The sequence below is a fragment of the Muscardinus avellanarius genome (genome assembly GCF_963383645.1).
Source record: "Muscardinus avellanarius genome assembly, chromosome: 16".
In the NCBI taxonomy this organism is placed as follows: domain Eukaryota; kingdom Metazoa; phylum Chordata; class Mammalia; order Rodentia; family Gliridae; genus Muscardinus; species Muscardinus avellanarius.
The window spans coordinates 18979487-18996159 of NC_137802.1; the positions used below are offsets into that span (position 1 = coordinate 18979487).

The 16673-nt window shown below is 51.4% G+C and overlaps 1 protein-coding gene across 1 annotated transcript in view; it reads right to left on the bottom strand.

Annotated features, from left to right (window-relative positions):
• PITPNM3 (PITPNM family member 3) overlaps nt 1–16673 on the bottom strand; it is a gene marked incomplete at both ends in the record, with an annotated part of 89154 nt that overhangs the window by 15543 nt on the left and 56938 nt on the right. Inside the window, 5 exons of the mRNA XM_080713967.1 lie at nt 3449–3633; nt 4054–4176; nt 4972–5161; nt 8204–8439; nt 8746–8822. Of these exons, the coding sequence (XP_080570093.1) occupies nt 3449–3633; nt 4054–4176; nt 4972–5161; nt 8204–8439; nt 8746–8822 (811 nt within the window). The remainder of the gene's footprint in view (nt 1–3448; nt 3634–4053; nt 4177–4971; nt 5162–8203; nt 8440–8745; nt 8823–16673) is intronic.

Below are 16673 nucleotides of genomic sequence, written 5' to 3' on the forward strand. Positions count from 1 at the left end.
ATTAGGTATCCCTTAGCAGTGAAAACAGTACAGGGGGATTGTGTGATTAACCAAACGCAAATTCAATTAAAATACTCAAGTTGAAGGAGAAAAAAAAAATAGAAGTAACAAGCGAAACAGTACAGGCAAGTACACCCCACGCTCCGGAGAAGGCGAGTCTGCGAAGCTAAATACCTGGTCCTCACGCGCCCCTCTGCGGCTGGATGTCACAGCGAGGACATGATGCTGGTGTTTAACCACACACATTTCTTGTACCTCGTGGTTCCTAAACACACGCCAACTACTTAATTGCCAAAGAAGCAGCCATCTGTTCCTGCACCAGAGGGAAAAGCTGGCTATGTTGGACCAGCTATCAGAAGCCTCCAGTTCCTAAAGGATCTTTCAAGAATGAACCAGAAATGTTGAGGTTTTCACCTCGTTGAAATCCACTTTTGCACATAGCTGCTTTTCTAAAGGATAACCTGCCAGAGGAACTTTAAATATGCAAAAGTTTAAATACACAGCTCCTGTGACCTAGTAATTTCACCTCCAGGAATCCATCCAAAGGAAATACAGTCATCCTTCTTATCCACAGGGATATATGATCCAAGACTGTCAGCGAATGCCTGAAGCCATGGGAGCACTGGACCCTGTTTATTCTGTTTTATCCTATAAGTACCTATCTGTGGTAACTTTAATTTATAAATTAGGCTTAGTAAGAGAGTCATAACTAATAACAAAATATAAAAATTATAGCAATACTATAGTAAGTTAAGCAAATATGGCCTCTCTTAAAATATCTTATTATACTTTTTACCTTTTCACTTAAAAGAAGCATCTTATAGCTTCTCTTTGGCATATCAAAAATGCAAGCATCACTCCTCTGGCCGTTTGGAGCCACTGTTAACTAAAATAAGGATTACTTGAATACAAACACTGTGACACCACCGCTGTCAGTGTGATGACTGAGATGGCTACTCTACTAAGTGCCTACCAGGTGAGTAGCATATACAGCACGGATACACTGAGCAGAGGATGACTCACAGCCAGAGCAGACAGCACAAGATTTCAACATGCTACTCAGAGAACAGTGCGGAAGCGCGCGCGCGTGGCGTGTGTGTGTGTGTGTGTGTGTGTGTGTGTGTCTAGAGAGTGAACCCAGGGCCATTCTATCTCTGATACACTCCAGTCCTTTTTATTTCTTATTTTTAAAACAGGGCCTCACTAAGCTGTTGAGGGATTTGCTAAATTGCTGAGATTGGCTTTGAACCTGCGATCCTCCTGTCCAGCCTTCCAAGTACTGGGATTACAGGCCTGCACCCCCCCCCAGCAGAATAGTGTACAATTTAAAATTTATGACTTATTTATTTTGATAATTTTCTATTCAGCATTTTCAGACAGTGGTTGATCACAAGAATATGAAACCACGGGTAAGACTAACATATATATTAATGTTTGCACATAAAGATGTCTACTGTGGTGCTATTTATAATAGTGAAGAACTGAGAAAGCCGACGTATCCAATCACTGTGATTAAGTAAACTGCTGTCCATTTACTCAATAAAATATATTGCCGTTAAAAGTATTTACTAGCCAGGCGTGGTGGCGCACACTTGTAATCCCAGTACTTGGGAGGCTGAGACAGGAGGATCGCAGGTTCAAAGCCAGCCTCTGCAATGTAGCAAGGCTCTCAGAAACCTTGTGAGACTCTGTTTCCAAATAAAGAAATAAAAAATTGGTCGGGGAGTATATCTTGGAGGTAGACTCTAGAGAGATTCAATCCCCAGTGGGGGAAAAAAAAAAGCATTTTTTGAGGGGGGGGATACTATGGATTGAAACCAGGGGCATTCTACCTCTGAGCTATACTCTTACTCAGCCCTTTTTATTTTTATTTTCATTTTATTTTGAAACAGGGTGTCTCTAAGTTTCTAAGGCTGGCCTCAAACCTGTGATCCTCCTGTCTTAGCCTCTCAAGTACTGGTATTACAGATGTATGACACTGAGCCCCCTTTTATGGGAAAAAGACCACAGTGTACAAGGTTTGAGGTTTGGCTGGTTGGTTCAATTTTTTTAAAGTATGTTAAAAACACAGAAAAAAATATTTCAAAATTAATAGTGGTGCCTCTAGTGAAATGGTAGATTTTCGAAGTATTGACCTCACAGTTCTTCCACTTAGATAAGAAAGAAGGAGGGGCTGGGTATGGTGGCAACACCTGTAATCCCAGTACTTGGAAGGCTGAGACCAGAAGATTGCAGGTTTAAGGACAGCCTCAGCAACTTAGAAGGACCCTGTTTCAAAAAAAAAAGAAAAGAAAAGAAAGCCAGGCATGGTGGCGCACGTTTGTAATCCCCGTGCTTGGGAGGCGGAGACAGGAGGATCATGCAGGTTCGAAGCCAGCCACACTGGCTTCAGAGACCCTGTTTCCAAATAAAAAAGTATAAAAATAGGTCTGGGAGTGTAGCTCTGAAGTAGAAGGGTTTCCAGGAACTCCAGTACCACCAAAAAAAAAAAAAAAAAAAAAGAAAGAAATAAAACAGGCTGGGGGTGTAGTTTGGAGGTAGAAGCCCCTGGGTTCAATAGGGAAGGAAGGAGAGAAGGGAGGGAAAAAGGAAGGGAGAGAGGGAGGAAAAGAGATGCTCCTGACAATTTCAGTCTATTTTCAAAACTCCTTTATATCCTGAATTGGTGTGCAGATAATTCATTTAACCCATGTTTTTCGTTTTTCGGTTTTTTTGTTGTTGTTGTTGTTGTGCTACCTCCGAGCTATACCCCCAGCTCTATTTTTTATTCTTTATTTTGAAACAGGGTCTCACTGAGTTGAGAAGGGCCTCCCTCGCTAAGTAACTGAAGCGCGATCCTCTGGTCTCCACCTCCCAAATACTGAGATTACAAGCATGCGCCACCACGCCTGGCTCACTTAACCCATATTGATTGACCATCTCTTCTAGAAAGTTAAAGAACAGTTCATGGACAGTACTGCATGGCCTCAAACAAAAGTGTGCTGTTTTCAGGGCCCCTAACTGGACACAAGGAGACCAGGGTGCTGAGCCCGACTCTCTGTCACTGATGGCATGACCCACCTCCTCTGAGATATGAAGGGGAGGCACCCGTGGGGCAGCTGGCAAAATAAAAAATAAATAAATAAAGAGCTGTGTGATTCCACTAGGTCCTTCAAACCATCCAGAGAAGTTGATGGGCAGTAGAAGATAAAGCAGAGGCTCAGAGAAGTGAAAACGACTGTATCTCCCACCCCATCTCTCTGCAAGTTTGAGCTAATCAGAGACAGGTTCCTTGGTCTCCATGCAGGATTGATGGCAAGTAGCCTTGGTCCCAGGATTTTAATCCTTCTCTATGGATCCCCCTGGCTGGGCCTGGGACATACATATAGTCACAGAAGTCCAAGATGACTCTGCACCAGGGCCCCTGGACGCTTTGATGGAAAGAAGGGAGAGGCCGGGGAAGGGTTACCTTGAGAGGAATGCGTGATGCTGGGTGATGGCCTCACAGTCGAAGGTGGACGAGTCGCTCTGTTTCCGCGGCAACGGTCTCTTGGGCTCCTCGTCCCCCACCCCACTGGAGATGTCAATGTTGCTTTTGCTGAGCCTCTTGCTGCTGGCCAAACTGCAATCCTCCTCTACCACACCTGGGGCGTCCTTAGGGGCCAGGCAGAGGACAGGAAACACTGCTGTCACTGCCCTGCCTCTTCCCCCGGGCACAAATGAACTCTTCTTCCTGTGATATGGGGAGCCACGCTTCCAAAAGCTACAACACAATAATGCTGGGGATTTTAGGTGCAGGTTGTCACCATGTCCACGGGGATGGGCCAGCCAGCCGAGGTGCTAGACAGCAGCCTAGGGAGACTAACCCAAGTCTCGTCCCTCTGGGCCTCAATTTCCCCACCTGTGACAATAATCTCTTGCTACTCACAACATGACCATTAATCCTTTGCACCACGATGTCACGGTGCCAGCGTGAAGGCCCAGCACCAATTCCCCAGCGTAAGACCCTGCTCCTCTGGGGCTAGGAAAGGGTTCCCAGAGACACACCCTCCCAGTCCCGCTACGCGGCCACACCTGGGTGCTGCTGATGCTCCCCTTCCGGCTGCTGCTGCCAGGGCTGTCCCCCGAGGGTCCTGCACTGTAACAGATGGCATCGAAGGCCAGGAGGCCGCCCACACAGTCCCCGATGAGACACACCTGCGGGAGGCACAGCCAGGACTACAGGCCTGCCCTCGACCGCCCTCACCCCCCCAGGCAGGGCACTTCCCACCGAATGAGGAGCCTGAACGAGAGGCAGCGAGACAGCCCAAAGGGGAGGTCAGGGTTTCATCCAGGGTCACTCTGAGGACAAGGACCAGGCTCTGTTCAGGGATCAGACTTAGCACAGGCTCTAAATCTGACCTCAGATTACTGGCCTCAGATTTCCTCTCTGTAAACCACGTGGGGGTGCACACCTATAATCCTAGTACTTGGGGAGCTGGGACAGGAGGATCATGAGTTCCAGGACAGACTTAGCATTGTAGCAAGACTTTGGGCAACCTAGCAAGACCCTGTTTGAAAACAAAAATAAATAAATAAAAAGGGCTGAGGGAGTAGCTCAGAGGTAGAATCCCCCTGGGTTCAATCCCCAGTACCACACACACCTGTTTTGCAGAAGGCAAACCCCAAATCTCAAAAGCTTCTTTATTCTTGAATGCTATGTTTCTAGAACAACAGATGTGGGGAGGGGTTCTGGGGAACCCAGGGGCACTCTACTGCTGAACTGTTTGTACCCCAGCCATATGTTACTTTTTATTTTGAAACAGGGCCTTGCTGAGTTGCTGAGGCTGGCCTTGAACCTGAAATCCTCCTGTCTTAGCCTCCCAAATACTGGAATTTCAGGTATGAGCTACCATGCCTGGTGTACGGCAGTCTATTTTGATCCTTCCAGTGGGTCCCAGCCTCTCTCCTGGGAGGCAGTGGGGACAGGGCAGGGAGGGTGGGCTATCCTACCTGCCCACTGAAGCCGATCCCATCAGAGGACTTGAGGAACTCTCCGTAGACCTGGTTGGCTCGCTCAATGACAGTGGCAACAGCATCCTGGTACTGCGGTGAGGAGATGGCCAACAGGGGCAGGGCGGCCAGAGGGACGTGGTCCTGGCTGTTGCTGAGGCAGCCCTCATCATGGCTGTAGGGGTTCAAGCTGCAGACAGGGGGCCCAAGGTAAGCAGTCAGGATCAGGATACAGGCAGGTATGGGGCTGAGGACCAGGCAGAAGAGAGCACACGCTGGCTAACCAGTGGGCCCAGGCTCCAGGGACGCTGGAGGAGGACCCAGGACGGGGTGGGGGGTCACAAGACTGCGCTGGCTCAGTGTGTCTGGACCATGGCAGCCCACAGTGTGGCACAGCAGGGCTCTCTTGACCTCTTCTGCTTGGCCAGGAGGACATCCCAGTCCTAGAGGAGGAGGTCAGCTACTGTGGATCAGGTGGGACTTGGAATGATAGCAGACTTCCTGGAGGAGACAGGGTCTGAGCTAGGCCCTCAAGGAAGGCTTTGGAGATGCTGGGGTGGGGGCGAGAGGGCCTGGGAACCTCGAGATCACGTGATCCCCAGCTTGGAGGCGGGCACCTAGCAGTGCGTACCATGCTGCGTCTTGTTTGCGGGGAGGATCAGTGCTCTCATTGGTTTTGCTAAAAGGACCACGGAAGCCTGCCCTATGGGATTGTCGGGACTTTGCATGGCCTGAGACCTGAGACCAGCCTCACAGCAACCTGGCTTGCCTCTGTCCCTGATGCACTGCTGGGCCTGGGTGACCAGGAGGGACCCGAAGGGAGGCTGGGAACACCTCATCCCCTGCCCAGAGCTGGCAACTCCCCTGCAGCCCAAGCTCAGGCTGACCGAGGGCCAGCACAATCCCACTGGGCATCCAAGGACTCTAGGGCAGGGGACAGAGCTCAGGCACCATCCACAGGCGGCAGAGTGCTCATGGTGCACAAGGCCGGCCCCACCAGCCATTCCTCATCTCCCAAGAACACAAATTAGAGGAAACAGACCTCGATTGCAGCCGGAGAGATTTTAATTAGCCGAGAAAGAGCTCCCTCCCAGCAGTGATTACGGGGTGATTAATGGCCCTAGCAAGGAGCTGCCTGGGGGAGAGGTATGCTCCCTCTCGCTGCCCCCTCAAATGGTCGTGTCGTCCATCTTCCTGGGGATAGGGGTGACCCAGCTCTGGAGGTCAGATGTCTGGGGGGGTCCTGAGATTGATTATGAGCTAACACAATTAACTCCCAGGCTGTTAGTATGACGGAACAGAGCCACTGTCACTGGCTGAGCAGTCCCCAAATCCTGCCATGGCGCAGAAGCAATCAGCAGCTGAGAAGGATCCTGGGGTTCCCAGTTCAGCTGCTCCAGGGGTGACCCATGTGTCTTGCAGTTTGGCAAGAATCACACCAGGAATTGGGGTGATTAGCCAGGGTGTGGGGCCATGGACCTAATCTCCTTCCCTCCTTCTGGCTCTGACTGAGATCTGCCACTGACAAATCAGTTTCAGCTCCCGTCCAGTGCAGCACAGGGAACTGGGGAAGTTAAGGGCCCAGCCCACCCTGTCTCCTGTTCACCTGGAAGCTGGGGGCAGGACAATAGCCTCCCCCACCACTGGGCTCCTGGATGCACTGCTCGGCTGAGCCCTCCTGAGAGCCATATCTGGCTGAGCGGCACAGCTCCCCTTCTCCAGGGCTGTCAGGAGCTCCCCAGATACCCCAATTCCCTGCCCTCTCCAAGTCCCAAGGGGGTGGGGCTCTGTCTGACGTCCAGCCTCCAGGCTCTGGCAGCATCCGTGGGAAAAATGAGGGTGCAGACAAAGGTGCAGGATAGAGATGCCTTCACTTCCTTTTTTTCCCTAACTGCAAAAGTTCCCAGCTTCCAGCTTCCAGCTTCAATAATTTGCCAAGGCCTCTATGGGACATGGATCAGCAGGTGCTTGGCTCTTTTTGTTTAAACTATTGATGAGAAACCAAGATATCCACCCGGCTCCAGGCACTCACCTTCAGCTCATTCAACAGAAGTACCTGGGGCACTGAAGCCCTGGGGTTCTGGAGCACTGGATGGGATCCCCCAGGCCCCGGGCCCTGGGGACCACTGGTTTCTCAGTTCATCCCTCACGGACACCAGTACCCACAGTGAGTGGGGATAGCATCTACACAAAGGAGCTGCCAGTGCTCAGCCTGAGGTGCCGTCCAAGCCACCTCTACTCCCCTCTCCCCATGGGCAAGCAGGGTTCTCTGCTTGGAGTCAGGGCCTCTCCCCTCCAGCCTGCTCTCCCCTACCCAAGGCAGGGAGCACCTCCTTCCCCAGGAGGATGAGGCTCCAGCCCCAGCTGTGTCCTTGTGCAGAGACTTCCATGTGCTAGGGTCAGTGTTTGACCAGTGAACGCATCCTCGCAGTGATTCTAGGAAGCAGTGCTGTTATTACCCTTTTACAGATGTGGAAACTGAGGCAGGGAGAGGTGAAACAACTTCCCAAAGTCACACAGCAGGGACTCAAATCCAGGCTGACTAAGCCGGGCATAGTGGTGCATGCTTGTAATCCCAGCATTCGGGAGGCTGAGACCTGAGGATCGCGGTTTGCGGACAGCCTCAGCTACTTAGTGAGGCCTTCTGCAACTCAGTGAGACCCGGTTTCAAAATAAAGAATAAAAAATAGGGCAGGAGGTGTATACAGCTCGGAGGTCGAATGCCCCTGGGTTCCATCCCCAGACCCGCAAAAAAAAAAAAAAAAAAAAAATCCAGGCTGATTCGGAAGCCACTTCCTCCAAGGAGTTTCCCTGGCCTTCCTTCAGACTGCCACTGCGCCTGGGCCACCTCCATCACATCCCTACCCCTACCGGGTGGCAACTGTGTGACCCAGGAGCAGCGTGGTACTGGTTTGATTCTGGTCCATTTGCTGGGTAACTCCAGGGGAAACACCTGGACCTCTCCAACCCTCCGTTTCCTCTTCTGTACCAAGCAGCTCGGGCCTACTGAGGACAGGAAGTGGGCCTGAAGGATCACCCACTCCTGGGGAAAGGACTCTTGCTGACTACTTCCATCAGTGATGCTCATGGTCACTCCAGATCTGGCACCTCGGGGACCTCAGCAGGTGCCCACCCGCCCACCGGGTAGGCGCACAGCAGCGGCGGCCCCTCCAGCCAGCCCTCCCCGCCAGCCCCGGGGTGACCCTAGGGGCAGAAATGAAAATGGACTCACTTGGAGACGAGCGAGAAAGCCTCAGAGCAGATGGCAGGACAGGGGACGAACTTGATGAGGATGTGGCCCAGGGCGGCGGGGAAGTGGGCACGCATGACCTTCTCCAGCACGGAGCTGAAGGTGTGGATATCAGCCGCCTTGCTGGACGGGTCCCCGGAGCCCGTGTCCAGGATGTTTCCCCCGTGCAGCACCAGCAGGAGCACGTGCGTCTTGCAGGAGCGCTGCGAGCAGCCTTCCTGAGAGGGACATCGGTCGGGATAGGCAGGCAGCAGGGGATGGGGACACGGGGGCCGCCCGCACACGGGGAAACGGTGGCCAGCACTCCAAGCCCAGGAGCCGGGGGCGAGACCCTGATGGATGTCAGGGCAGGGAGAGTTTGAGGAGACCCTTCTTGTTCATATGGGAGCCTGAAGCCCAGAGAAGGACAGGAAACTGCCCAGGGTCACACAGCAAGTCAGATGAGGAGCTCGATGAAAGTAGCCCGCCTACTGTCCTAAATCCCGACCACAGATGGGCCTGGACGCTACTGGACACCAGCGCACCTCGCTGTCCTCCGGGATCTCGACGCTTCCCTGGGCGGGGAACTTCTGTCTTCTGAGGGAGACGCGGTAGAGTTCTCCTGCAGAGGGGACAGGGAGGGCTCAGCGCCCCCATCTCTCTACCCCAGCCACGGCAACAGGACACTCGCTGGGCTCCGGTGGCCACACGGCTGAGGGAGGTCCAGCTTATCAGTGAGCTGGAATTATAGTCTGGAGCTGGGATAGTCACCCTGTCCAGGGCCTGCCTCTGATCAACACACCATGAAAGGCTGTATCCTGCTAAGGAAAAGAAGAGCAGCAGAAGCTGGCCGTCGGGGATGGCCCCCAGTGGCCACACTTGCTCTGTGACCCTGGGCAGTTTCCTGTCCTTCTCTGGGCTTCAGGCTCCCATATGAACAAGAAGGGTTGGCCCCAGGAGGAGCAGTGTCCTAGGAAGAAGTTTCCTGTTTTTCTGTGCGTACATGCATGTGTTATTGTATTACTAGCGATTGAACCAAGGGGCATTCACCTCTGAGCTATACCCCCAATCCTTTTTATTTTTATTTTTGTTTTTAATTAGGCTCTCACTAACTGTTACGTGCCTTGCTATGCGGCTGAGGCTGTCCTAAAACCTGAGATCCTCCTGTCTCAGCTTCCTACCCAAGTACTGGGATTATAGATGTGCACCACCCTGCCCAGTTTCCAAGAATGCCAGCAACACATGGTATGGCGTCCACTTCCCTCTGAGGACAGCTGGAAGAGCTGGTATGATGGTTGATCCTATTAGCTCCTTCCAGAGAGCGGTGAGGCATAATTCCTGGTGTGTCTGTGAGGGTGTTTCCAGGAAAAAGTAACCTTTGAATTGGGAGGCTCAGCCCCTCCAGTGTGAGTGGGCAGGCACCCTCTAATCTCTCAGAGCCTGAACAGAGCAAAGAGAGGCTTGCCCTCTTGGTGAGTCCGGACGTCCATCTTCTGCGCTTGGACACTGGTGCTCCTGGGTCTTGGTTTCAGACTTAGGACTTACACCACTGGCTGCCTGGGTTCTCTCTGGCCTTTGGGCTTGGACTAAAACTGTATCACTGATTCAGAGGACTTCCGCCAGCAAGCACATTGTGGGGCTTCTCAGCCTTTGTAATTGTGTGCGCCGATCCCGCATAATGAATCTCTTTTTATATATGTCTATCCTATTGGGTCTGTTTCCCTGGAGAATCCTAACAGCTGGGTAAATGATATTTTTAAAATACCTTGTTGAATGAGCCAGGCCCATGCGGTGGTACAGGCCTGTCGTCCCAGTACTTGGGAGGCTGAGACAGGAGGATCACAGGTTCGAGAACAGCCTCATCGTCATAGCAACCTAGCAATACCCTGTTTTAAAACAAAAAACTTTAAAAAGGGCTGGGGGTGTAGCTCAGAGGTAGAATGCCTCTGGGTGCAGTCCCCAGTATCACCATGCACACACAAATCTAGCTGAGCTGAGGATGTGGCTCAGTGGTATAGCATTTGCCTGGCACATGCAAGGCTCCAAGTTCTATCCCCAACACTGCAAAAAACACAAAGGCAAAAACAAAGATGTCTGGTTGAAACTACCAGATAGCAAGGCCTTGAATCATGGGACCAGAGCCCAGGAGAGGGTGGGCTCAGAGAGGTGAGGCTGGCATTCGGATGACTCTCAGCATCCACCCATGAGCTTCGAGGTGACGCTGAGCACTACCCAAAATGCTGCCCCGCTCCTCCAGAGGCACAGGCTCCTCGGCACACGCCCCTCCCTGAGCTCTCTTTTCTCTAACATCCGGATCACAGCCAAGGATGGAATCTGGCCTGCCACCTGTTTTGTAAATAAAGTTTTATTGGAACATGGCCAGGCTGGTTCATTCCCATATTGTCTGAGGCTGCTCTCACAGCACAGCGGCAAACTTCAGTAGTGGTGACAGATTCGCAGCCCTCAAAGCCTAAGGTATTTACTATCTGGCCCTTCGTAGAAAAATGTGCCCACTCCTGATCTAACACCCATGCTCCCAAATGTCATGGTATTGTCTCTCAGGTAGAGAAAGACTTCAAGGACATCTGAAGCAGCCTTCCGCCCAATAGAGCCTGCCACCCAGCCTGCCTCGCTTTCTTTGCTTTCTCCCCCATGAAATAGATGCTGTTTCCTGCGTATAGCTGAAACCCACAAGTGTGAAGCGCTTGTTTGCCTCCATCAGTGGAGAACACGTCCCTTACAGAAGCCTGTTCCGGATGAGGATGGCCTTGTCCCCCCAGAACCCCGCTGCTCACATCTGGGGAGGGGTCCTTCCCACCGGCTCTGTGGGCATCTCTAGCCCACCTGTGTCTGAGTCAACACCCCCCCCCCTGCCAGCCACTACCTGCTCCAGGACGGCTGCTCTGCAAGGAAGAGCTTGGCTCCACGGGGAAGTGTGTTTCTGAAAAAGTCTGACTTCACAGACACAACCTTGGTTGGAGGGTAACCACTTCGTGAGCTCTGAGCAGCTGCCCACGCAGACGGGAAATCATTACCTGAGTGATGGAGGGCCTGGCTTTTAGGAGAAGGAGAAATATTTGTTGTGAGGCCTGGCTCTACCCAGGACTTTCAGATACTCCTTCCAATGGCGTAGGCTTTTCTGCCTCATTTGAAACGTACTAAGACCTGGCCCTGGGCTTCCCAGTGAGGTAGACACAGAAATCCCTGTTCTGCAGCAGAAGATGCAGGGGGGGACACAAGTTGACAGAGACCTCTTGCTACAGCATGAAACATTTTATCAGTATGAAAAGAGCGTGCCTGGCAGGGAAGCCTGGGGTGCGGCACAGTGGTAGAGCACCCTGGGTTCAGTCCCCAGTACTCCACCACACACATATACAAATGCTTGGCATTCGAGGATAATCTGGGAATTTAGAACCTGTCTCAGAATAAAAAATAAAAGGGTTGGGAATGTAGCTCAGTGGCAGAACACCCCTGAATTCAGTCTCCAGTACCACACACACAAAAGCAAAGACCGCCTCCTATTGATGGTATGATTTGTGCCTGTTTCCTCATCTGGAACAGGGGATAATAATAGTCACTGCCTCGCAGGGTGAGGTGAGCGTAAATGAGTTCATATATATGAAGGACTTCGAACATGGAACATAAAAAGTGCTATATGTGACCCAGGTACAGTGGCACGTGCCTGTAATCCCAGTAATTGGGAGGCTGAGACAGGAGAATTGAGGCCAGCCTCAGCAACTAAGCAAGACTTTGTTTCAAAAATATTTTTAAATGTTTTTTTTAAAGGGCTATGATGTAGTTCAGAGATAGAACATGCCCTGGGTTCGATCTCCCATACCAAAAAAAGAAAAAGAAGTGCCATATATGTTAGCTGCTAATGTTATTCGTATTATCTGGGTGGTAACAGGGAGCACAGAGCAGGGCCCCAGATGACGGGGCTGGAGGCTCAGGGTCCTTCTCTGAGCCCTGGCAGGCTCCGGCCTCGGCCTCAGCCTCAGCCTCGCTGGGCGGGTGCCTGCTTGCAGTGTGATTACAGGATTAAATGCTGTGATTGCCACAAATTGCCATAGCGAGGCTATAAATAACTCTCAGGGAGGACATGAGGGTCCTGCTGTCTCCTGGGCACCATGCCCTCCATGGTGGCCCATGCCCTCGCTGTTGTCACAAAGCAGCTCCTGCATCCTCAAGCTGCCTGGAGTCAGTCCGCCTAGGACCTGCGGGATGCTCTGGGCACTGACTCGTTGGACAGGTGCTCTATTCTGGCCACAGTGACAGGCAGGCGGTCCCTGGCTCAGCTGGGATGGCGTCACTAGCTGGAGGCAGGGCACAGTTGTCCTCAGCATGGTCTCCCTCCCTAGCAAAAGGGAAGAGTCTCACCTCCTACACAGCTTGGGGACAGAGCCTCACTTCCTCTCAATGTACAGCAGCCAGGAATGTTTTGCCATGGCTGCAGGAGGAGGGAGACCAAACCTGCCACATCTAGACTGTGGCCTCTTGGGAATTGACGACCAGGACCAGGACCACAGGCAGGCATGTCTCCAGTCACCAGGGATCTGTGGGGATGTGCAGAAAGGCAGCCTTGAGGCCATCAGGCCTGCCTCTTGCCCACAAAGCTTTGCCCTTCTGAGAACCAGGCATTGCAACTGAAATAACGGAGGCCCCTGGCTCCAACTCCCCCACAAGACAACTTTTTTGTCCTTCCTCACATTTGCTCATGCTGAGAACTCTGCCTGGTAAGCTCTTTCTTGTTTTGCAAACCAGAAAACACCTACATGTCCTGCAAAACCCTGCTTAATTGCCTCTTCCTCTGGAAAGCCTTCTCAGGTCCCCCCAGACTGCAATGGCTGTCCTACAGCATGCCGAGCTGCCTGGCATACTGCTGTGGGGTTGCCGGTCCATGTTCCCATCAGACCAGGAACCCTTGAAAGCAGGGGATTTGCTTTGTTTTGTTTGCAGAGCTAAAGATTGAAAACAGGGCACTCTACCACTGAACTACAACTCCAGCTCTTTTCTTTTAAGATAGGAGCTTGGAGTGCTTGGGAGGCTGAAACAGGAGGATTACAGGTTCAAGGCCAGCCTCAGCAATTTAGGAAGATCCTCCACAATTTAGGGAAACTCTGTTTCAAAATAAATAAAATGGCGTTGCTGTTGTAAGGACAAAAAAAAAAAAAAAAGAAAATAAGATAGGGTCTTGGTGAGTTGCGCAGGCTGTCCTTAAACCTGTAACCCTCCAGTCTCTGCCTCTGGAGTTTGTGAAATTACAGGCATATATCTCTGTGCCAGGCCAGAGCTCTTGGAGTCTGGCATTTTGGGGAGAACTTTTTGGAAGTGAAGATCCCAGGTGACACACATCTAGGAGACATATCTGTGCTGCTACACCCCTCAGGAGAGATCAGGTTCAAGAAAGCACTCCCTACCGAGCAGCACATTTCTTGAAAGAGTCCCCAGGGGAACTAGGATCTGGAAACCTCTGGGAATCCTAAAACCACCTGGCCTGGACTTTGTGGTTCCACCCGTGGAGGGTTCCCTTGGGCCTCTGATGACAAGGACGGCCACCAGGGGGCCTCGGGTTGGGGCTGTGTGCAAAGGGCCCAGGCCTCACTATCAGGCTGCCTGTTTCTTCCCACTGCCTGTTCTTTACTGTCTGTATCTCCCTATTCAGGCTGGGCCCCTGCTGGGCCCAGATTTAGGGTGGGTGATCCCACAGCTGTTTTTGTGACAATGTTTTGAGACAGGCTTCCAGCCACCTCAGCACCTGCTCCTAGCACCCTGCCAGCCCCAGCGTGGGGATGGGTGGTACACCCTGCTCTATGTGGCTCCTCCTGCAGGCTGAAGAATGGAGGCTATTTTTGCTTAATCACAGCCTTGAAAAGGCAAATCGTGATCATCCCTTCTAATTACCATATACCACACTTCTGTTGAGACAAAAGCCAAGGTTGTCACACACACACTCGGTCCCTAAGCAAAGCATTGCCTGGCCTGGCTGAAGAGGCCAACCAGCCACTGGGATCCACCAGGAGAGGGTGCTGGGAAACCCTGATTCCACTCTCCATCCTAGCCTGGTTGTCACCATCAACTCCGTTACCCTAGAGGTCAACTGAGCAGAGCTGGGCCCAGCCTGAGACCATGCCACTCCTGAGAAGAATCTACCAAAGTAATCCTCTGTGAGCTCCTGGGAGCACAGACATGGGCAGAAATGTAAAACTCTTTGCATAAACCCAGGGACTTTGCTCTCTTGCTCTGACAATGGGGTTTGGGAGCTATACTACCTGAAAAATACCTGGGAAGAAGTCGGTTCTCACTTGGCAGTGAATGGGGGGGCTCTGACCCCAGTCCTGAATCCTCCAAGTAAATCCACATGGAGAAGGGCACACACACACACACACACACACACACACACACACACACACACACCAGACAAGAGTCCTAGGATGAGAGATGAACTTCCCAGCCAGACTCCATCTGGATGTGTTCCTTCCTCAGAGTCAGGCAATTGGACAGTCTGAGCTGAGCCCGAGCATGAGTGTCCTGTAGCTCTAGCTTCCATCCCAGCTGAATTAGAACCCGGGACCCTACAGGGACCTGCAGGAATGATTACAGACTCACTTTAAAGGGCAACTGAGAAAGGAAGGGTCAAGAAACCACAAGCGCTAAGTGCCACCTGGATTTCCAGAGCAGGTGATTCCAACCAGGGAACTTGCTGTTAACTCCCAGGCAAGTCATGGAGCAAATTAATAAATGTTTTGAAGGCCCTTAGAAAAGGAAGCAGTGGCTGTTAGAGCTTCAATAGTTCCACTTAGAATCGTCTTTGCCAGCCGATCTTACTGTTTGTGGAGTAGGGTCACTGGCCTGGGAGCCCAAGGGAACCCGAAGGGCTTGGAAAGGGGATGAGTGGGCAGAATGTAAGGAACCCCAGCACCTCACAGAATGTGGTTCCTGGGGAGCAGAGGGCAGCGCAAGACACTTCCAAAGCATACTACAAGGTCCTCCCACCCATGGGTGACCACATAGGAGGTGCCCAAAATAGAGTCTGTCACCTTCTGGCTGGTCCAGTGCCAGAAGTGGAGACCAATCACCAAGATCAGAATGAAGATGGGACCACATGGAGCAGGGAAAATAATGGGATTTGCTTTTCTGAAAGTGCTATAACTTTTAAAACAAGCCAGGCCTGGTGACCCACACCTGTAATCCCAGTACTTGGGAGGCTGAGACATGAATCACATACAGCACCAGTCTTCAAGGATCTCTCAAGCCCCTAGAATCATGGGACCAAAACCATGTCTCATGATCAGGGCCTAGGACGTGTGACCAAACTCCAGTTGTGCTGGTATTGGGAAAGGGCTTCAAAATGTATTTAAAAATAGTTTTGATATTAATATGCTGGTATTGGGAAATGGTTTAAAAATGTATTTGAAAATAACTTCGGTATTAGAAAACCAGAGCTTGGAGACAGGGAAGGCATCCAGATAGGAAAAGGACCCTACAGAGTTCCAGGCACCAAGGGTGATTAGCAAGAGAATAGAGAAAGCCCAGGGTCTTTTACATTTCTGATTATCAGAGTCTGGAATCTTTTGAAGGCTTATGGCATCCCCCCACATTTTTTGAAAATCTTACATGTAAAAGACCCTGATAATCAATTAACACATTTTGGGGTGAAACAAAAGGCTTGGGGTCTGTACTGGAGACAGGGCAGGTCTACAGGAAAGATTGCCATATCAAAAGACCTGCCCTGAGAAGAGGGGGCAGATCTAGTCGGGTCAGAAGACTTGGCATAAAAAGGTTCTATATCCAAAAGACTTCAGTGACTTACTTTCAAGTCACTCACCTACACCTCCTCCTTTGAGGTGTAGGGCTTTATTATCTGTTTCTATCTTTCCATCTTTGTAAAAACAAAATCACTCAAGCTTACAGCATAAGAGTTCAGACTATTGTTTTCTACACACAGCTCCGAACAAGAACCCGCAGCTACATCTCACTATTACAGTTTGGGAGCCCAACAGGGGCCCCATAACAGTCTCCCACCATAACACCAGCCACATGCCCAAAGGCTGCAAATAGTCCCAAGTCAGGATACTGGGAGTGCCAGAGGTACTCCTGTACCTCAGAGGCTTCAGACACCAGAGATCACGGTCCAAAATGAGGAGGGGATGCCCCTTCCCTCCCCTGCAGCTCAGGCCATATGGAGGACAGACTCAGAGCTCAATAACCAGAAAAACTGTAGAAAGTAGCTGGAGATGAAGGAGCCCAGCCTGGAGAAGAGGGGAGGGGACCTGGTGGCTGCCAGGGATTTATGCTGAGCCATGCTTGGGTGGTGGGAACAGAGGGTAGAGCCCAGGCAAATGGGGTGGGCATGGCTTCTGTAGAGTCTACAAGCTTCAAGGCAACTTAGTAAATGTTTACAACTGTTGCAGAATGCCCAGTGCTCTCCTGGAGGCAGGCAGTTCATAGCAGTGGTTACACAAGCAAGTTGTGT